The 21,486-nt window shown below is 55.9% G+C and overlaps 1 protein-coding gene across 2 annotated transcripts; it reads left to right on the forward strand.

Annotated features, from left to right (window-relative positions):
* The first annotated feature begins 1,560 nt into the window (after positions 1–1,560).
* On the forward strand, positions 1,561–21,467 carry SUN2 (Sad1 and UNC84 domain containing 2). 2 transcript variants are annotated; one of them, XM_087448914.1, is made up of 18 exons: positions 1,561–1,681; positions 5,430–5,588; positions 6,457–6,647; positions 6,936–7,073; positions 7,671–7,766; positions 8,138–8,231; positions 9,259–9,329; positions 11,480–11,607; positions 13,644–13,898; positions 14,357–14,434; positions 14,923–14,966; positions 15,524–15,689; positions 16,040–16,261; positions 16,581–16,665; positions 17,051–17,166; positions 17,303–17,470; positions 17,811–17,903; positions 19,665–21,467. In XM_087448914.1, exons 2-18 carry the CDS (start codon positions 5,467–5,469, stop codon positions 19,776–19,778), a joined length of 2,181 nt encoding a protein of 726 aa, XP_087305040.1. In that variant the 5' UTR covers positions 1,561–1,681; positions 5,430–5,466; the 3' UTR covers positions 19,779–21,467. The 2 variants fall into 2 exon arrangements, with proteins under 2 accessions (XP_087305040.1, XP_087305041.1); XM_087448915.1 differs by lacking the exon at positions 1,561–1,681 and adding an exon at positions 2,587–2,736.
* Positions 21,468–21,486: the final 19 nt, after the last annotated feature.

Genomic DNA, 21,486 nt, shown 5'->3' on the forward strand with positions numbered 1-21,486 from the left:
CTAATGAATCAAGCCTAGATTATAGTCATCTTTCTACCAATGTGGTCATAAAATATAATTTTAAACATTTTTTATGCAGGAAGGGGCCATTAAGGCAAAGGTGCCTAACAGTGAAGAAAGTCATAATGTGGCCCTGGGGCAGTGGCCGCAGTGTCAGCCACCGAGACCCTGTTCCAGCTGGGGCAAAGCCGTCCACCTCCCGCCCTGCCACTGTTTATGAGATAATGATGAGAGAAAGAAGGAGCAAGAACAGGGCAGCAAAAAAGAGAAGAAGGGAGCCGGGAGAAGCCGAGCCAAACGAATGGTAGCTGGACAGAGAGAGAAGAGTCTGCAAGGGCACAGAGTAGATGAGCGAGCAGATGGCAGAGAGGCGAGGGGCAGGCGAGATGGGGAGACAAGTCTGTGTGTGGTCTCACAAGTGGGGGTGGTGTTGGTGAGGACAGTCAGGACAGAGGGAGGGGCTGGGCACAATCAGGAGAGCCTTGAACAGTGAGGCCAAAAATTTCCCAGGGGCCGGTATTACTTTCCTGTGGCTGCCAGAACAAATTGCCACAAATTTGATGACTTAAAAGAACAGAAATTTATTCTCTCACAGTTCAGAAGACCAGAAGTCCAAAATCAAAATCACTGGACTGAAATCAAGGTGTTTTCTTACCTCTCTCTTAAAAGGACACTTGTGACTACATTTAGGGCCACCCTGATAATCTGGGATAATCTCCCCATCTCAAAGTCCTTTATTTAATCACATCTGCTAAGACTTTCACGTATAACATTCACAGGTTCCAGGGATCAGAACCTAATATCTTTGGGGCTCATTATTCACCTACTACAGGCTCACAGAGACAACACAGTCTAAGAGGGGCCTGTCTCCAGCCAGCCTGTGGGCATGGCCCTTGCCTGAGACCAGTGGACGGCACAGCACCTGTCGCTTGACAAACCAGCACATCCCGGGAAGGGGTCCGTCTGCCAGGATCCTCGGAGAGCAGGGAAGCAGCCTCTGCAACGGAGGTGGTGGGATCTGAGACTCCACTGGAACTAGCTAGGACAGAATTGGGAGGTAAGCATCCTGGTGAGGAGACCCTCACCTGAATCTGATTTTGAGTTCTCATTTCACTGGCTCCAAGCTCAGCAGATACTCAGACAGGAGCCAGGCCCTGTGCCAAGTCCTGGAGAGCCAGCCCTCGTCCTCACAGAGCTCGCGGTCTAACCCAGAAGCAACACTGGCCCAGAAAGCACGGCTGTCTTCAAGATGCTGCAAATGCAGGCAAGGCCCCTCTCTTCTGGCAGTGGAGAGGCGGGGCAGGGGGGCGTTTTTATCTGGGCTTCGCATTTACTCTATCCCCTACCCCAGTGCCTTCCTGTCCTTGTTATTATTCACATTTTACAAACGAGGAGAACGGCTCAGAGGGGTGATGTTGTCATTTCTTGTCTCTTCCTCTTGCCACCTTAAAAGTGAAATGACACTGGCTCATCTCCCCTTAGACGCGCCTGCAAAGGAAGTGGCTCCGCCCAAGCTGTGCACTTGCCGCTTCTGTAAAGCTGACCGCAGCAGCCCGGGCACAGGAGCCCTGGAGTCAGGCGGCATTTGACTCGTTCAGTGTCTCTCGAGCCCCAATCCACACCGAATCTGAGTAAAGCAGAGGAACAGGTAGCCAGCCCTGCCTTCTCCGCACAAACAGTGGTAAGCTCCCTCTAAAACCAAGAAAAGCTTCTGCCGTGAAACTCTGGGGCTCTAGCGGCAGATTGGGAAGCCGCAGGGCCTCTTTCAATCCTACAGTGGAAAAAAACGGGAGCTTGCATGTGGAGAGAATCTTCTAATCTCAATTTTGCCTCTTTCTAGCTGTGTGACTTTAAGCAAATCACTTAAAACCTCTATGAACCTGTTTCCTTATCTGTAAAATGGGCGTAGAAAAGGCGAGCCTGCCTAAGAGGACAATTACACAGGCGCTGAGCGTTTAGCAAGCCTTCAACCGTCGCTTATTAAGAGTCCACTTAGGGCTAACCGCGTGCTACCCCTCCAGGTGGGCCCTAGGACAGGGATCTTCTACCTCCTCTGCTCCCCACTTCTTCGGGCCATCCTCGGAGGGTGTGCCCCCCTCCCCAGCCACCCAATTCCCTTAAGGTCCTGGCACCCGGGCCATGTCGAGTCAGCTCGCGGAGCGCTGGACGCCGCGGCCAAACAGGCGCGGGTGGGGTGAGGCGCACGAGGCAGCGCCTGGAGCGAGTTCAGGGGTTTTGAGCCACCAGACCGGGAGTCAAGCGCGCAGTCAGGCCGGGTAGAGCCCCCGCTTGCCCGCTCCAGCTGCACCCTCCCTCGCCCCGGCGTCGCCCCCGCGCCTCCCACGCGCGAACTAGGGGCGGGGCGCTCCCGGCCGGCGGGGCCCACGCGGCGGGCGGGGCGAGCCGGGGCCTTTGTGTTCAAACCGCCCAATGGGCGGCAGCCGTGGGCGGTGACGCGGGCGGGGCCTGGCCAATGGACTGCGGTCTGTCAGCGTTGACTGACAGGCGCACACATACACACTCGGCCACGCGCGCGCCGCCCGGCCCCACTCGCGCAGCGCGGTTCTGCGCGGGCCGTGTTGTCCGCCTTTCCGCCGGCCTCGTCCCGCGCCGCCGCGTCCCGGGCCCCCGCGCCGAGCGCCGCTCGCGGGATTCCGACCCCGGAAGGGGGCGCGCCTGGGCGGCGCGGCGGGCCTCGGGCGCCCCGGGCCCCGCACGGACCAGCCGCGGCAGCAGGTAACAGCGGGCCGTGGGCCGTGGGCCGCGGGCGGGCTGACGCGCTGGGCGAGGGTGGTGGGCCGGCCTCGCCCGCCTCCCCTCGGGCCCTGGGCCCGGCCTGACCCCGGGGTCATCGTCGGGTCGCTCTGGCCGGGGCCCAGCTGCCCAGGCCTGGTTCTTCCTCCGCGGGACAAGCTGGGCCAGGCTCCAGCCCCGCCCGGCGCACGCCCCTGGGCCGCTTGGGAAGGGCCAGCGCCGAGCCAAGGCCGGCCGCTCTGACTCATCGCTGCCGCCAGGGCTGGCCGCCCCACTGGTCAGCCCGGAGGGCGGATGTCTCCAGGCGGGACTTCCCCGGGCACCTCCCCGGGTGGAGGGGAGCCAAGCCCGGGCTGCCCCAAACCGGCCCAGGGCAGTGCCTGCGTTTTCGTGCCAGTCAGGCAGTTTCCAGGGACAGGCAGTTCCCTGCTTCTGCCGCCGCCTGTCAGAACTCTGGTGTTAGGAGGAAGGCCCATTTTGTTCAGTTCTTAAAAAAAGAAGCCAAACAAATAGGGGGCGGGAGTGTGACTTAGAGCAGGGAGGCAGGAAGGCGCGTGGTTGGTAAAACTCTGCGGTTCGGCCCGTAGGGAGTGAAGGGAGAAGGGAGTTAGGACCCGGAGCGTTTTACAGGTCCCGCGAGGGAATGTAGGGTGAAAATGCCCTTTGGAAGATGCCGTAGATCTAGGTTAGCCTGAAGACTGGATGGATACTGCCCTACAAGTTTATGGTGGGGTGCGGGGAAAGGTGGAGTTTAGAAAAGGATGTGGTTCAGCTCAGAAGTGAGGAGGGACGTTTTGAGGGTTTCTTAGCGGATTGTGTGTGTTGGGGGAGGTGTTTATTCTGATATGCAAAAGATTTGAGCTTCTAGAGGCTCACCTCTTGTTTTGTTTTGGAGGATGGGGCCTTGACCTTTTTCCACTCGTGAAACCCAGACTCAACTGCAGACTGTTTTGTGATACCAGGACGCTACAGGAGAGAGCAAGAGGCACCTCTGGGGGGTGGAGGCGAGTGCTGACTGCTGACAGTTTGTAGCCACTCCCCCCACACCCCTCCGTCTGAATATTTATGTTCTTGCCTGCAGCAGCTGGAGTACCGTATAAACACATTGCTTTGTTTCTGCCCCAGGGGAAGGCTTCATCCACTCCAGCAGGGCGAGGGTTAAGAGGAGGAGCCTGTGAGGGCATCTGGAGCTTTCAGGTGGGGGGGCAGTAGTGGGGGTGGAATTCCCTTATAAGGAGAGGAGCGTAGACAAGGCCTCTCAACTTCCTGCTTTGGCTGCTACCAATTGGTCCCTTTACCAACGCCGGCTAAAACCAGGGAGGGATGGCAGGTGGGCATCCTCCCTGAGAGGACACCAATAAGACCAAGACATGAGGCTGCTTGTTTCTCAGAAGAGGACTTTCTAGAATTCTCCAGCTGGACTAACCAGACCTTCTGGTTTCCACAGTCTGAGTTGGGATGTGTTAGTCTATGCCCACCATGCAACCCAGAGAACTAGTAATTTAAGTATCAGCCAAGAATATTAGAAGTGATAACAAGTCACATGTACTAGGGACGCTTGAGTGGGCCTCAGTAGAACAGTATTTTGTAATATGGGCCGGCAAAGGCACCATGGTGAGAATCCTCACACTGGTAATCTGAGATTTTGAATTTGGGTTTCTAGAGCTGAAGAGTTTATGAATCCTCCTCAGGTTGTAGAATGGCACCTTTTGCAGGGTCTTTTCACTTTGGCCTCCTCTGAGTCCTTGTTATCAAGTTCAGAGCCTTGATTTCCTGCCCCATGTGGTGACTCGTCCAGCAGGGACTGACTGTGGTCCCACATGGCTGCTCCACCTACCTGTTCTGTTAGTTTAACAAATATTTGTTGTGTAACAACTCTGTCTACAGCCTGTTCTGAGCAGATTTGAGGCTATAAAATACTCTAGTTGGGGACACACAACACATTCCTGAAACAACTCGAACACTTTCCTGTGGAGTGGAAAGACCCAGGCCCTGGTGTGTAAGGAGCCAGGTACCTAGGAGGCATTTAACAAAGTATTTTATCATCATATCAAGTTGCACGGATGTTGCAGCACAGCAATTGCTAATGGGATACAGCATACAAGCCCCATCGGAATGTAGGTGGGGTTTACAGGGAAAGGTTTTCTGGGGTCAGTTTGGGACCCTGAATCAATGAATACAGCTATGGGGAAAGGAAAGCGGGTCCCAGCGAAGGGGAACAGTGGAATGAGAACAGACAGCTCTAGGGAGGGCGCAGCACACTAGGACAGCTGGATGGGAGGGTCTGTGCAGGGCAGCAATGATCAAAGGTCTTCATTTAGTATCTGTTGCGTGCCTATCATGTGCCACGTGGTCTGCTACGTGTTAAAGGTTGCGGAAGGTCCTATTCTGGCTCTCATGGAGTTCAGTGACAGGTAAACTAAGTAGAAAACCTTGTGGAAAGCACCATGAAAGAGGCTCCCTGAGTACTACCTGCGCCCTGGGGCATGGGCTGCAGCAGGATGGGTGGTGCTGGGAGATGCTTCATGAATGCCCCATCTCCCCACGCCTCAGGCTGTTTGGGTTGGAGGCACAGGAAGTGGTCTGTTCACTGGGAGGTGGTGCCTTGTTCCTCTGCCCCCAGGGAGGAGCTGAGAACAGCCCCATACCTCATGTGTCCCCCTTTCTCTCCCAAGACTCTCTTCAGGGGAAGGGTCCCCATCCCACCTCGTCATGTCTCGACGAAGCCAACGCCTCACGCGCTTCTCCCAGGGTGACGATGACGGCAGCAGCAGCAGTGGAGGGAGCTCCGTGACGGGGAGCCAGAGCACCCTGTTTAAAGACAGTCCTCTCAGGTAGGGGGTCGCCACCACCCCTGTGGATCGCGCTGCCCCGCAGAGCAGATGGCTCGGGCAGGTCACTGTGCAGCCTCTTCCTGTTGTGACCTTTGTGTGCAGAGATCGGATAAACATGTCTGGTCCAGGGGGACATTCACACCTATGGGGCTGCCAGGGCCCAGTGCCGTCTCTCCTCTCCCTGTTATGAGCCAGGCTACTGCCCTCATGTTCAGAGAACAGGAAGTGGGGAGAGGCAGCTTCAAGAATAAGCCAGGCCGGAAACCCCGAAACTGCAAGCTGGGCTCACAGGAACCCCTTCCGCTATGGATGGGCGTGCCAATCTGACCATCCTCCCAGACCCACCCCCACGTGTCACACCGTCTGTAGGGCCTCAGCAGGGCCAGTGAAGAGGCTGAGGAGGGGAGCAAGTCTGAGGGGCAGTGGGGATGAGCTAAGGCTGGCAGCCACCTCGTTGTCCTGCTCCCCTTGCAGACATGAGGCCTGGATGTCAGCCCCCCAACCCCCTCACGCTTTGGCTAGCTCTAGGAGGCCAGGTCAGGTTTGTCTGTGTTTTCAGTGGGTTGTAGAAATTACTAATCCATTAAGAAGCATGAGAAGAAACTTTAGCTTTGAAGTTGGAGACCTGGATTTGAATCCCGGCTCCATCACTTACTGAGGCGCTCGCCTAACTGCTTGTGAGATTTAGAGATGATGGGAGCAGAGAAATTACCTGTGCTTGGTAGACAGTGGGTAGCTGGGAGCTGTTAGTTGCCTAGCAACAAGGCCAGCCCACTCAATACAGTGGGGCACAGGCGTTGGCTTCCAGATTCCTGACTGGGCTCACCTGACTGTTCCCGTCTCCCCCCTCCTGGCTGACCTCCTACAGGACCTTGAAGAGGAAATCCAGCAACATGAAGCACCTCTCCCCGGTGCCACAGCTGGGCCCCTCCTCCGATGGGCACACCTCCTACTACAGTGAGTCGGTGGTCAGGGAGTCCTACATTGGCAGCCCCCGGGCCGCCGCCCTCGCCAGGAGCTCCATCCTCGATGACCAGCTGCACAGTGACCCCTACTGGAGTGAGTGTGAAAACCTTTCTCCTGGGGCTTTGCTTCCTTTGCTTCCTCTGGTAACTTAGGATCCAAAATCCTCCCCACCAAGTGGTTTCCTAACCACTGCTGGGCCAGAGGAGGGGCTCCCCATCTTTGGAAATCCTTAGAAGAGCATCCGAGTGTCTGAACTCCCAGGTCCCTTTAGATGATGAGAGGCTAAGGGCAGATTCCATCTGTCCGTTGGAGATGCTCCTCTGGAACACCCTCCTCGGAGCATCTCTGCCGCAGGAGAACCCCGAGTTCTTCCCTCCCCAGGTGAGGACCTGCGGGTGAGGAGGAGGAGAGGCACAGGTGGCACCGAGAGCAGCAAAATCAATGGGCTGGCCGAGAACAAGGTCTCGGAGGACTTCCTCGGGTCCTCCTCCGGCTACTCTTCTGAGGATGACTACGCAGGTAGGCGAGGTCTCCTCAGGGAGACGCTCCAGCAAATTCCAGACTGCTCGGGAGGGGGCGGGAAGCCTGGGGAAGGCGACCCCTGACAGCCCAAGAGCATGGCATCTGGCTGGCGCTCTGCAGACTGGCTGGGCATGCTTCCTGTGCACCATGGCACCAGAGCCCAGGCCTGGGGTGGCCCTCCACACACTGGGCTGTGATTGCCCTGTCCCCACTAGTCTTTGAGCAGCCTGAGGTCAACGCTGTTGTTTGGCTCGTTCCCAGCAAATGTTTTAACTTGGGGCTTCACACATAGGAGGTGCTTGATCCCTTTGTCCAGTTCTGAACAGTGGTTGAGGGGTTGCTGGTGAGGAGGGGGTGCAGACAAGGGGCTCAGGGGAAATGAAATGTCAGAAACCTACCATTTCATTCCTCAAGCAGGCGTGTACTGACCTCCCGGGGCCAGGCCTGCATGCCGCTGTGGGAGTGCGAAGGAGAATGACACGTGGCCTCAGCTCTCGGTCCATAGGAGAAGACAATCAAGGAATAGGCAGTCTCCATACCCAAGGCTCTTAAAAGTGAAGACACACTGAGCTGGTTTCCTCTCTTTCCCTGCAGGATACTCAGAGACGGACCAGCAGAGCTCAGGTTCACGGTTAAGGAACGCTGTGTCCCAGGCAGGCTCTTTTCTCTGGATGGTGGTCACTTCTCCAGGTGGGTGCTGGCTGTTCTGTGCACGATTATTCTCTTTCTCTACAGCAGTCACTTCTTACCCGTCTCTCTGTGGCAGGGCATCTAGCCCGTACAGCAAGACTGTAGGACCACTGGGGAAAGCTGGTTCTAGAATAATCACTGGGAGCCAAGAGCCATGGGAACAGCCTCGCTGGGAAGGGCAGGAGCAGCTGCAGAGCTGGACAGAAGGTGTTGACAGAGCGGGCAGTGGGATTAGAGGAACTGGGTGGCTGTAGGATAGGACATAGGGGCACTGGCCGGTGAGGAGTCACAGGGGCAGGGAGGACCGCAGGTGAAGAGAGAGAGAGGCTGATGCTCAGGGTGACACTTAAGCTTGATGGTCCTTCTTCTAGGCCGGCTCTTCGGACTCCTCTACTGGTGGATCGGCACCACCTGGTACCGCCTGACAACGGCCGCCTCCCTCCTGGACGTCTTTGTTTTAACCAGGTCAGCGGGGTTCCTGCCTTGACAATGAATCAGAAAGCCCCGGACAGAAGGGCGTAAAGCATCTAAACCTGCGTCTGATCGCTTCTCCAAGGGTTTCCTTCCAGTTGATTTGCAGCTTTTATGAGTGAGCGTGGAGTGGATGCCCCAGAGCCCCTCTGCTGATGGAGGCTGGGACCCAGACTCAGGTTTTACTCCCCAAATCGATAGCCCTTCAGAATATTCTGGAACACAGGTTCTGATTTCTTCTTGGATGCTTCCTGCTAAATGCCAGACCTGCCCCTTTTGAGTCTCAGACAAGCCTGGGCCTTACTCCCGCTGCTCAGGCCTTAGACTCTGGCCAGCAAGTGGTGTTTCCCAGAAAGTTCAGCTTCCGTCTGGGCCTGCGGCAATCCAGACCCCAGTGTGTTCCGCCTGGTGTTCAGAAGCCATGAATAGGCGCTGCCTGAGGATGGTTGGGTTTGTCCCCAGTCCTTGACCCGGCAGTGCCAGGAATGGGAACTGGCCCCTTCATAGAGGAAGCAGACTGAGCCAGGAAGTCAGGGTTCCTCTGGCCATAGTCTTGGTTGGGGTGGGTGGCCAGCTATGCTGAGGAGAGGGGCAAGGACGGATTCGTGTCACCAAAAAAAGGTTCCTCGTTTTTCTAAAAGAAAATATTGTTTCTTTAAGGAGTTCCATATCTTTTTCTATATTTGCTTGCTCAGAGGACCTCTATACATGAAAATTTTAGACTTTTCAAAGACCCCACTATTTTATATATAACATCAAATATATATATATACACATACATTGTGTATATATTTATAACATCAATAAAATTCAGAGTCAGAATTGCCTCTGTTACTCCAGGACCCACGGAACTGTAAAGCGTCCAGTCTGCCCTGGCAGGATGAGACGGTCGGGGCGTCCCCCTTTCAGCTCTAGTTTAGCCCTCAGGAAAGGTCTCAAGGGGCTCCCTGAGGGGACATGGGGGCCCTTGGAGCCCTCTTGACGCCTCACCTCCCCTGCTCTCCCGTCCCATGCGGTCCAGGCGCGTCTCGTCCCTGAAGACCTTCCTGTGGTTCCTCTTGCTACTGCTGCTCCTGACTGGCCTGACCTACGGTGAGCTTGCCTGCCATCGCAGGAGGGTAGGACGGGCGTGCCATGCTGAGCCGGGGCTGCTGAGCGGAGGGCGGGGCAGAGCATGGGCGGAGGCTGGCGCTGAGCAGAAATGTGAAAACCAGAGGGACAGTGATCGCCTGCAGGAAAGGGTAGGAGGCAGGACGAGTAGGGTGGGACTGAGCCTGGGCAGCTCCCAAGCACTGAGCCCGAGGCCACTCCTGTCTGGGGGCCCTGGGTCATCTGCTGACCGACGCTGTGGCATTCTCAGGGTGTCCAGTGGGTCAGAGGGAAGAGGCCCCGATCCACTGATCTTGTGCTCAGCTGGGTAGCTACACTGTGCTGCACGGCATGTCTAGAGCATCCTTGGAGCCCCCTGGGCCGGACGTGCCCCAGTACAGGAGTATTGGGGTAAAAAGTAGGCACGCTGATGCCGTTATTAGTAGCAGTTATTTCCCTCCATTTCAAATCAGGACGTCGTCTGGGTGAGTGAATTATTGTTACAACATCAAGTTCAATCTTTAGCTGTCTTTAAGATCAAAACAACAAAGTAGTAAAGAGAAGTAAGTATGCCTTTTTTACTCTAAGATACCTGCATTTACAAGATGCTCTACATTGTTCCAATCTCGATCATTGGACTTCACATTTTTTACACGGTTGTAATCATTATGTTTATACGTACGTTTTGTGTTCAACTTTTCATTTGACAATTGTGTGTGAGTTTCCCAATTCCACCTGAGCTATCTCTATGGCCCCCAGGCTCAATTTTAACGATTGTACCAATTTATAATTAAAGACCATGCTTTATTTATTTATTTTTAGAAGGTTGATTTTATAGGTTTAGCATCTACTCAAACGTGTATTTCTTTAATTAATACCAAAGTAGAACATTTTTCCAAGTGTTGATTTCCTTTTTGTTTCCTGTTACAAGAACAGCTTGTTCATATCCAGTGGAAACTGGGCATCGCCCTTAAATAATACCCTCCATAATTGTATAGCGTTCTGTTCAGGAAGCACGTTCCCATGTGTTATCTCAGTTTAATTTGAGCTTCACCATCGCCCTGTGGGGTTGTTGGGGCTGATGTCATGATCGCATCAAGAGGAGATGCATAGGGAGGGTCTGGAAGGCAGAGCGGGGCAGGACCTGCTGAGGGAGTGCAGTAAGTGAGGCGTGTCCAGAGGGTCTGACTTAAAGCCTGGTGGTCATGTGCTTCCCGTTGCACCTGCTCTCAGCGATGATTGAGTGGCAAGTGTGGAGTCTTACCGGGATGGAGATGCCCTCAGCCAGTATGGCTTCTTCTGGTGCCCTCACCCCGACACACACAGGTACATGCACACATGTATACACACGCACATGCACAGCTCAGGAGTAAACACATCACAAACAGAGAGCCCCTAAAGCAAGACGCAAGTGTCTGTGTGGCTGCAGCCTTGTGCTCTGTTCTGGGGCCACAAGCAGCCTCTCTTAGAGGGTGTATTCTTGTCAGTGATTCTCAACCATGGCAGCCCATTAGAGTCGCCTGGGGAGCTTTTAAAACTCACCTACAGGGGCCCGCCTGGTGGCACAGTGGTTAAGTTTGCACACTCCGCTTCGGTGGCTCCGGGTTCGAAGGCTCGGATCCCAGGCACAGACCAGCGCACCACTTGTCAAGCAATGCTGTGGCGGCGTCCCATATAAAGTAGAGAGGAAGATGGGCATGGGTGTTAGCCCAGGGCTAATCTTCCTCACCTACAAAGGGCCCATCAGACCAATGGACTCACTCTCTGGAGGGCGGGGCCAGACATCCAGTGTTTTAAAAGCTCCCTGGGTGATTCTGATGTACAGCCTCGGCCAAGAACCACCATCAGGGCCTCTGGGTTCTACCCCTCGATTATCCCTAGCTTATTAAAGCTGTTTTCTCTAAGGTTTGCTGTCTACAGAAGGATGAGGATTCCTAAGGAGATGTGAGAATGCATCTGCTCTGGGATTGTCAGGTTGCTGCCTCAGAGCATGATGAGAACCTGCATCCCTGTACTGCCTTCTGGCAAGAGCACAGCTCCCGTGAAGGAGACAGGCTACTGATAACCGACGTTGGTGAGGCTGCCTTCCTCACCGGTGTATACCTTCTTGTCACGGCCCCCGGCCCGGGTAACCGCCTCTCCCCTGTGTACAGGTGCTTGGTATTTCTACCCCTACTGGCTGCGGACATTCCACCCTGCCATGGTTTCCTGGTGGGCAGCGAAGGGCAGCAGCAGGCAGCATGAAGTGTGGGAGTCCAGAGACTCGTCCCCACAGTTCCAGGTGAGTGTCTTAGGGTCGCCGTCCTCCCTCAGCCTGTATTTGAGGTTGATCTCCCTGTCCTTAACCTACCCGCAAAGCTGGAGAGATGCTCTCCCAGCTGGGATGCCACCTCATCTCCCAGGATACCCCTTTCTCTACTGTTGGGGGTGCAGGTCTTGGGGAGGTGGTTTGCCTGCACTTAAATATGACTCAAAGCTGTCCCAAAGTTAGTTACCATCTTAAGAAGCACATAAAACAAGGAAGAGGCATCAGATACATTGTCTTGTCTACTTTGTTCCTTTTCAATATAATTTCACAAATATATATTGAGCACCTTCTATGAGTAATGTAATATCCTGGTCAGTTACCTGTTACCACAAATAAACTACCCCTAAAATAAGGGTCTTAAAACTACAAGCCTCTGATAGCTCATGAGGCTGGGGGTCCTCTGGGTGGCTCTCTGGTCTGAGCAAGGACGGCTGATGTTGGCTGGGCTCCCTGTGTGTCTCAGCTGGTGGATCAGCAGGGGGGCAGGCTGGTCTCGGCCGTGCCTGGGTGGGCCGTACTCCACATGTCCTTTCGTCGTCCAGCAGGCTAGCCTGGGCTTGTTCTCACAGCTGCCAGGCAAGGTTCCAGGAGAGTGGATTCAGGCCAGCACTTGAGGCCTCTTCGGAACTAGCACACTGTCACTTTCGCCACATTCTATTGGCTGAAGCAAATCGCAGAGCCAGTCCAGGCTCAAGGAGGGGGAATTAGACTCCGCCTCTCAGTGGGAGCACCTGCAGGGCCACATTGCAGGGGTGCAGATACAGGGAGGAGGGAAGGACGGTGGCCATTTTTGCAATCTGCTAGAGGCTAAAGATGGATCAGGCCGGCTGTGCCTTCAAGGAGCCTGCAGGCACAAGTGTACAAATAACCAGAATGTGTGCACGCAGGTCCTGGGGTCAATAATAAAAATATAAAACTCTGTCTCCTAATTACAGTTTTTTGAACTTTGCTAGCTCCTGCTGAATTTAATTTGGTATCACATTTTAAACCATTTATTTTGATGGATATTACTTTCCTGACCATGATCTTATTATAGGTATAAATAATACCTTCTGGCATCTATAACTTTTCCTTTTTTAATCATTATTAAAGACATTAAATACAATTCAATTTCAGGACCACCTTTTCTGTCAAATGGGGGAAGTAAAGAATGACTATATCTTTGTGTTTGCTTACATTTGTATAGAGACACTGGTAGAAATAGTTGCCTGGTTGGGAGGAGGTGGTAGGGAGGGCCCTGGGCCAGTGGGGTCAGAGGTCAGGAGCATGACTTTTGCTGTTTCTTTGTTTGCTTTTTGGGTCATGCAAATGTACTGCCAACTTTAAAAACTGAATTTTTAAAAACCAGGAGCAGCTTCTGCACTTGGTAGGCCCCTGCCCTTTAATCAACAGTTGACAAACTGTTTTATAATTTCTCCTGGCAAAGATTTTTGTTGCTAAGCCAACAGGGTTCTCAAAATTCATGGTATGTTTTCAAATGCAACCCTCAAGTCCAAATGACTTTTCTGTCTTCTCTGTGGGGCATCCAGTTAAAGAGGAAAAAGTCTTTGCAAATTATTTTGTCTTGTAGCCGTAGTTATCTGTGGAAGAAGGGGACACTGTTGAACATTAGCAGCCGAACCTCTCAGCTCCTCGCTCGCCTGCACACGTGCATGTGTAGGAGAGAAAAGGGTGTGGGCTCAGCCCAGCAGGTCATCTTCTTGGACTGTCCCTCCATTTGGACCCTCTTCCAGGAGGACGTTGTGTCCCCTCTCACTCGGCCCACTCCCACTCTGGTTTTGGGGTCAGACCCTTCCTCCAGCCCCCTGTATGTCCCGGCACCTCGTCTACCTGCTGAGGAACTCGCCTACCTCCGGGGCAGAGAGGCTGTCCTGAGAGCCTCAGAGCCAGCATGTGTCTACATTTGGGTGTATCTGGGGTTCTCGTCGCTTTCCCTGCAGCCCGTCTTCAGGAAGCACTGTTGCCGCAGACCGCTCACCTCTGTGGCTTTTCCCTCCCTGCCCTGCCAGGCTGAGCAGCGCATTCTGTCCCGGGTACACTCTCTGGAGCGGCGCCTGGAAGCTCTTGCTGCCGAGTTTTCCTCCAACTGGCAGAAGGAGGCCATGCGGCTGGAACGCTTGGAGCTGCGGCAAGGGGCCTCTGGGGAGGGAGGCGGCAGCAGCCTGAGCCACGAGGACACCCTGGCGCTCCTGGAGGGGCTGGTGAGCCGCCACGAGGCTGCCCTGAAGGAGGACTTCCGCAAGGACACTGCTGCTCGGATCCAGGTGGGGAGAGGAGCTGCCGTCTCAGGGCGGAAGCTGAGAGTCACGTGTGGGCCACACTGCGGGCACGTGGGCTGGAGGGGGCGAGGCCCTGTACACCCTGACGTGAGAGAGACAGCAGTGTGTCATTTGGAGTCAGCTCTGCCATTTGGCAGTTACTTGCTTTCTCTAAGCTTCAGTTTCCCCCTCTGTAAAATGGAGACTCCTGTTGGCCCCCGCCCCGGATTGTGAAAACATGAGATGGTGAAGTGCCTGGGACAGTGCCTGACACCACGTGGGCGTGCGATAAAGGTCCAGAGGAGTCTCACCTGTTTCCAACAAGCTCTGTAGCAGAGAGGCCGGGAGCCGAAGTTTGCAGTCAAACAGGCCTGGCTCCAATTCCAGTTACGCCACTTACTGGCTGTAAGGGGCCCTCTTAGCACTGGGTGGAATCCTCAGCCTCTCTCCTTCATGCCTGACAGGAAGAACTGGTCGCCGTGAGAGCAGAACACCAGCAAGACTCAGAAGACCTCTTCAAGAAGATTGTCCAGGCCTCCCAGGTCAGGGGGCTTGGGGGCACTCGAGGCCCACACTGGGGCCCGGATCCAGTTCAGCAGTGTTCCTGGGCTGAGAGAGATTTTGGACCCCTTGGCCCTCTCAAAGGGCCTGCTTAGACGTAGAGTAGAGAGAAGGGGTGTACCGTCTCCTGACTTCTGCTTGAAGCGAGCTCACCCGGGCTAGAAGGCTCTGTAGGGACCACTGGGAGCATGCTGGAGGACAGGAAGGGCTGCTTTCAAGCAGCCTGTTATCTGGCTGTGACATGCCAAATGAAGGAGTGAACGTGTAAATGCCTAAAGCTGCCAGATACAGGGCGAGACTCTCATGAGGCCTCACCAGGAGGCCAGGTTGACGTTTGCTGGAGCTGTTGGGAGACCCTGGGGTGGGCATGTGGTTCAGCAAAGACCCCAAAGGGAACAGATCCTGCTCTGGGAGACCTCTGGCTCCGAGTCTGACATTTCTTGTATTTGTCCCTTCTCCCTGCTTACAGGAGTCTGAGGCTCGACTCCAGCAACTGAAGTCTGAATGGCAAAGGTATGGGTGCTGCCATCTGGCCTAGGCCTGCCCCTCACCCCCCAGCCCCACCCCCACCCTAGGCAGGACTGGGGAGCAGAGCCCTAGAGCAGAGTTCTGGTTGTACTCCAAGCAGAGAGCGGGATGGCTGAAATCTAGCTCAAGACCACCTGCCTAGAGCCTGTCCTTGAGGTGTGGTGGGAGTTAGAGGGGCACCGCAGGAGCATTGAGGTTCATGGGCTCATTTATAGGCACCATCTCTTCTGTACAACCTCATGCCTCAGACGTCCGTATGTGTGGAGGAGGTGAGAGGCTGAGGCAGAGTGAATCATGGATGTGGGCTTAGGGAACAGGATAAGAATTAGCCCCTGGGGGATAGGCAAGCTGGTTCTTCGGCACTGGGGCCGTGTTCTGCAGCCTCCGAGGGCAGGCCTTCGGAGAATGCATCCATTCATGCATGGGTGGTGGGCGGGCACACACTCGTGTTATCAGGAGCCAACTAGGGCATCCTCTTGTTTTCTCGATGTGGCCTTACCCGTCACCAGAGCGGCAAGGCTTACTCTTCTCTCTGGGAGTAGGATGACCCAGGAGTCCTTCCGGGAGAGCTCCATGAAGGAGCTGGAGCGGCTGGAGGGCCAGCTGGCAGGCCTGCGGCAGGAGCTGGCAGCCTTGACCCTGAAGCAGAGCTCGGTGGCTGACCAAGTGGGCCTGCTGCCCCAGCAGATCCAGGCCGTGCGGGACGACGTGAGTTGGAACCATCCAAGTCCCCTGCTGAACACCCTCTTCTCTGAGACCGCCCATCCTAGGAGTCTGCACAGCAAAGAGCCTCTTGCCCCTGCGGCCTGTTAGTCCCACAAGCCCCCTGCTCTGGACTTGGCGCGCATGTTGGCTTTCTTTGACAGGAGTTCTTCCTGTTTTTCCATCGATAACATGGAGGGTTGTTCATAACCCTTTCCTCCGTGTGGCTCCCCCTCGCAGGCCGGCACTCCTTCCCTACCCTCTGTACCCAAGCCAGGCACTGCCCTGCCCCCTGCCACAGCAGCTCCCACTGTCCCTCTGAGCGTCCCAGAGTGAGACCTTTTTTCGGTCCCTAGGTGGAATCTCAGTTCCCCGCCTGGGTCAGTCAGTTCCTTCTTCGAGGTGGGGGAACCCGCGCTGGGCTCCTTCAGCGAGAGGAGGTGCAAGCGCAGCTGCAGGAGCTGGAGAGCAAGATCCTCGCCCACGTGGCCGAGATGCAGGGCAAGTCAGCGAGGGAGGCCGCAGCCAGCCTGGGGCTGACGCTGCAGAAGGAGGGTGTGATCGGGGTGACAGAGGAGGTGAGGACCGTGTGCCCCCAGATGCGCCCCCCACACACACACTGCCCTCCTCCCCGGGGACCATAGACCTGTACAGTCCCACACTGCCAGCTCCCTGGAATGTTCCAGGAGCTAAGTGACATGCAGGAGGCTCTGGTGTTTGCCTGGGGCTGGTGTGGGAGGGTGGAGGTGAACCTGGGTACATGGCATAAGTGCCCGGACACCAGCGTGGTGTAAGCACAGGAGGGGTCAGTCCAGGGGTCCCTGGCCCCCGCAGTGGGGCCTTTGGAGTGGACGAGTCTGCTTCCCGTCGCAACTGCTCTGGGTGCCTGTGTTTTAGCAGGTGCACCGCATTGTAAACCAGGCCCTGAAGCGCTACAGCGAGGACCGCATCGGGATGGTGGACTACGCGCTGGAATCGGGAGGTGTGCGCCGCTCTCCTCCCTCGGCCCCACCCTGGTCCCCACACTGGCTAGGACCCTGGATCTGCTAGGGCAGCTGTGGTGCTAGGGAAGCAGAAATCACTGGCCTAGAACTCAACAAGGCCAGCCACAGCTCGGAGAAGTCAGGACGTACCCAGCACCATCCTTGGCCAGGGAGAGGCTGTTTACAGCTGCTCTGTGCTCTGAGTTAGGGGTACAGATGGGGTCTGGGGCATCTGCCCTCCACCCTCAGTGAGGAGGTGGGCAATAGCAGTCCCTCCTTGGGTTCCCCTGGCTGGCGAGCGGAACTGGTTGTCTAGGTCTGGGTCTCCCTCCCCGGCTGGTGTCCAGCCCCAGGTGCCCACACTACCTTCCTTCCTCGTCTCAGGGGCCAGTGTCATCAGTACCCGATGTTCCGAGACCTACGAGACCAAGACGGCCCTCCTCAGCCTCTTTGGCATCCCCCTGTGGTACCACTCCCAGTCGCCCCGAGTCATTCTCCAGGTAGGCACCCAGCAAGGACAGCACGACGGGACCTGAGCACACGGAGGTCGCCTGTGTGGCTGGGTCAGCGGGAGCTGCACTCAGGGCAGACTGCCTGTCACCAGCCCTGCGCTGACCTGACTTTCTTCCCCTCCAGCCAGACGTGCACCCAGGCAACTGCTGGGCCTTCCAGGGGCCCCAGGGCTTTGCTGTGGTTCGCCTGTCTGCTCGCATCCGCCCCACTGCTGTCACCTTAGAGCATGTGCCCAAGTCCTTGTCACCCAACAGCACCATCTCCAGTGCCCCCAAGGACTTTGCCATCTTTGTGAGTATTCCGCCGGTGTGGGGCCAGAGGGGCTGTAGGAGGACCCTGCGGGTCTCCACTGAGGATAAAATTGGGATCGTTTGTGGATTTGGAAGAGATGGCGCCGGGTGGGAAATGGCACTTCAGTCCCAGTTATCTCAGGCTGTGGAGGAAGAAACTGAGGCCCAGGGAGTTAAGTGACTTGTCACAGAGCACATGGCAGCCCTGTGTCCAGTGTGCAGCCCTCTGCAGTCCCACCAGGTTGGGAGGGGACCAGTGTGGAGTGGGGAGGGAAGCCTTCTTCCCTAGGTGGCCCGGCGCCTAAGAGCAGGATCTTCCCTTTATCCTTCACTCTCTTCAGGGGTTTGATGAAGACCTGAAGCAGGAGGGGACACTCCTTGGCCAGTTCACCTACGACCAGGATGGGGAGCCCATTCAGACATTTTATTTTCAGGTACAGGATTCTGTTATGCTAGTAGACGTGGCACACTCACTTTCCCATCCATTCAGCAGACATTTTTCCGAGCAGGTACCCTGTGCCAGGCACTGCGGGTTCAGAGCAAGAAACCACAGCCCCTGCCCTCAGGCCCTGCCCTCCCACAGATCAAGGTGTAGAATGAGACAGCTGTCCAAGTGGCATGGGAGAGGTGCCAAGCAGACATCAGCGGAGGGGAGGGGCCCCTTCCAGATGGGGAGCGTTGGGGAAGCCTGCCCAGAAAGGACAGGTGCCTGAGTGAGTGTGGCCCAGCTGGGCCTCGGGCAGTGCAGCATGCCTAGGGCACTGAGGGAGGCCTCGTGCCTCAACTTGAGTGGGTATCAGTCTCCTAGGCCCTTGGTAGAAATGCAGATTCCCAGTCTCCATCCCAGGAGACCCATTCCTTAGGGCTGATGGGGCCCAGAAACCTGCATTCTGACAAACAGCCTAGATGAATCCAATGCAGGTGGCCTGAGAGCTACACCAGGGCTGAGGAATTAGAGTACACCTAGTGTGAGGAATCTGGTGAGGTGGGGATGTGAGGGGTGGCGAAGGGACAGTGACAGGAAGAGAGGCCAGAAAGGCAGGCCTGACTACCAGGCCAAAGAATTTCAGCCCTCAGGGCTCAGTGGGGTGGTGGGAGTGGCCATTGCCAGGCTTGTGTCAGAGAAGTGACAAAATGATGTGCATCCTAGTAAGATGACCGTGACTGCGTATAATTGACGAATCTAAGGGGGACAAGCCCGGAGACCGAGCAGGAAGTGGCTGCCAGGAAGCAAGTCCAGAGAGAGAGGGTGCTGGGAGAGAGGATGGGGAGAGGCAGTGGGATATGCAGTTGGGAGTGCCCTGAATGTCTGGTGGGACAGGAGCAGGGAGGTGGAGGTGAAGACAGAGAGGCTAATGCAGAGGTGGGGGTGGGGATGGGAGGGAGGAAAGAGGCTAATGCAAGGGCGGGGCCAGGGAGGTGGAGGTGAGGACAGAGAAGCTAATGCAGAGGCGGGGGCAGGGAGGGGAGGTGAGGACAGAGAGGCTAATGCAAAGGCGGGGGCAGGTTTGGCTACCTGTGGGACAGTCAGGGGGACTAGACATAAAGGCTGAGCTGTCAGCTCCCAGGGGATAACTGAGCCATGGGAGGCGTTGAGAGTTCTCAGGGTGTATAGATCGAGCCTTTAGGAGAGGGTGGAGCACAAGAGGCTGTATAGGAAGGCGGGAGGGAGAGAGGAAGAGCAGGAGAGCACTGTGCCTGTGCCATCAAACGGGGTGAGATTTGCTCCAAAAGCTGGCTCCAAAATTGTGGCTTTTTGAGCATAGAGGACAGAGACCTGATAGGAACTTGAGAAAGAAAAGAAGAAATTCTGCTTAATTCAGTAAAGGGATTATTTTCCAATATCAACATTTATCAAACCCTCCATGAAGGCAGTTCCTCCACTGACAGTAATGACAAAGAGCTCTTGTGAATTTGTCCCAGTTTGGGGTGGACCGCGCTGGTGCTCAGCTACAAAGCCATTTTTACGTGGCTGTGGGTCTGTGGCCCCTGTAGGATATCTGAAGCCCCTGGGGCTTCTTGGCCCACGGGCAGGAAACTGCTCCAGGGTCTGAAGACAGGAGCTTTGAAGTCTAGTCCTCTGCAGAGGCCTAGGGGAGGGGTGTTGGGCCCTAGGGGTGGCTGTCTCCCCTCCTGCCTGTTGTCATTGAGGTTTGAGGACTCTGACACTCTGAACCTGTTCCTTCTCTACCCAGGATCCTAAAATGGCCACGTACCAGGTGGTGGAGCTGCGGATCCTGACTAACTGGGGCCACCCCGAGTACACCTGCGTCTACCGCTTCAGGGTACATGGGGAGCCCGCCCACTAGGCCTTCTTTGTGCCGCTGCCAGCCGGCTGGGAGGCCAGCTCCTCTCCGCATGCGCCGCCTTCTCTGGGAGCGGGTGAGCAGCAGCCCTGCCACCCCCTACATGCTTGATCAGCGCACTGACTTCCAGGAGCAAGCAGAGTGCCTGGCCCAATGGGGATGAGAAGGAACATGCAGGCTTTCCTAGCAGCAGGGTGGCTCGAGGTGGACAGCAGGCTCCAGTGTCTCTTTTCATTCTTTGTTCCCCTCATGCCAGGCATCGGGGTCTCCTTCCTCCTCCTGGAAGGGTGTATATATGTAGCATATCATGGGGGATTGAGAGGCAGGGGGACAGGTGATGAATGAACATGTCCCATGGTGGAGGGGCTGGCACCTAGGGAGCTGCCGTTGGGAGGTGTGCGAATGAAGCATGTGCCAAAGCCATGGGTAGGACAAGCTAGGGCCTGGGACAGGTGAGCTGCCCCCTCCCCAGGCAGGAAAGTGAGGCCCTCTGGGAGGAGGGTGCTCACGGTGCAGGTTGAGACTGGGACTGGGACTCCAGGCAGGAAGCTCCTGGGAGAGGGCAGCTGGGCTCTTCCAGAAAGCTAGTGCCATCAACCTAGGGGAGCTTGGCCCACAGGGTCCCTGAAAGGCTTCTATACACTGTATTTGTCCTAGGTCAAGGTGGGCTGTGGGGCTTCTTGTACCCTAGACGGTCTGGCTCCTGTGAGCTTGTGAGGGCTGCTATCTGTGTGGCTCTGAGGGTCCCAGGGGCCAGGGCTGTAGGATTGCCCTCTGCTGGGGCTAGTAGTTGCTTTCTCTCTCTCCTGATGATGGGACTGGGGCCCACTCTGCTCCCCGTTCCTGCTAGGGCCTGCCTATGCCCCAGAGCAAGTGTGCCCTCCCCTGGGGTACAGGGAGCCCAGACCTGTCTGAGGCCATAAGCATTGGGGGTCAGCTAAAAGGGTGGGGAGTAGGGGAGGGCTTGGGCTCTCATGGTCCAGTGACAGTGATGATAGTGATGTTCAGGGTGTCGTGGTGGGAGGAGGTCTGTCTGCACTGTGGGCCCTGCCCCAACCCCCCTCCCAATCAGGCCCCTGATGTAAGGGGCCCTAACCCTCAGCCATCCCCCTGGGGCTCTTTCAGCTCTTGCTCCATTCTGTTTCCTTTCTAGCTCATTTTCTATGGGGGGCAGTCAGGGGAGGGGGGTTGGGGGAGGAGGCTGGGTAGGGAGGAGGCCTAAGGGGGAGCTTTTAGACCCAGCAGGCCCTGCTGTATTATGTATATATTTTTCAAGGTCTTTTTTTAACTGAAAAGCTAAAGGCTTGATTCCTAGCCCCGTTCTGTGGGGCACTGGGTGATTTCAGTACCTTGTAACCTGGCTGCCACAGGGGCTTGGGGCACTGGTTCTAGCCGTGTGGCTGGTTCCAGCCTGTGGGAAGGGGGCAGAAGGGGCCGCTGTGCAGGCAGGTGCCCTTAGGAGCAAGAGCAGGGCTGGGCCCTGAATGGGCTCCCGAGGATGGAGCTAGAGTGCAGGCGAGGCCCCAACCACCTGTGGTCCTCCAGTACTGGCTCCTGCACAGCACCTGCCCCCAGACGACCAGGTTTTGTTTTGCGCTCTCCTGTCACAAATGCTGCACTATTGGTTCCTAATTTTTTATCTCCCGATTCTAATTTATGCCTATGCAAAAAATAAATTATGCCCAGGATTAATGGAGTGTGTGGTTTTTAT

Source organism: Ceratotherium simum, chromosome 25 (genome assembly GCF_057802395.1).
Source record: "Ceratotherium simum simum isolate JZ-2026a chromosome 25, ASM5780239v1, whole genome shotgun sequence".
Lineage (NCBI taxonomy): Eukaryota > Metazoa > Chordata > Mammalia > Perissodactyla > Rhinocerotidae > Ceratotherium > Ceratotherium simum.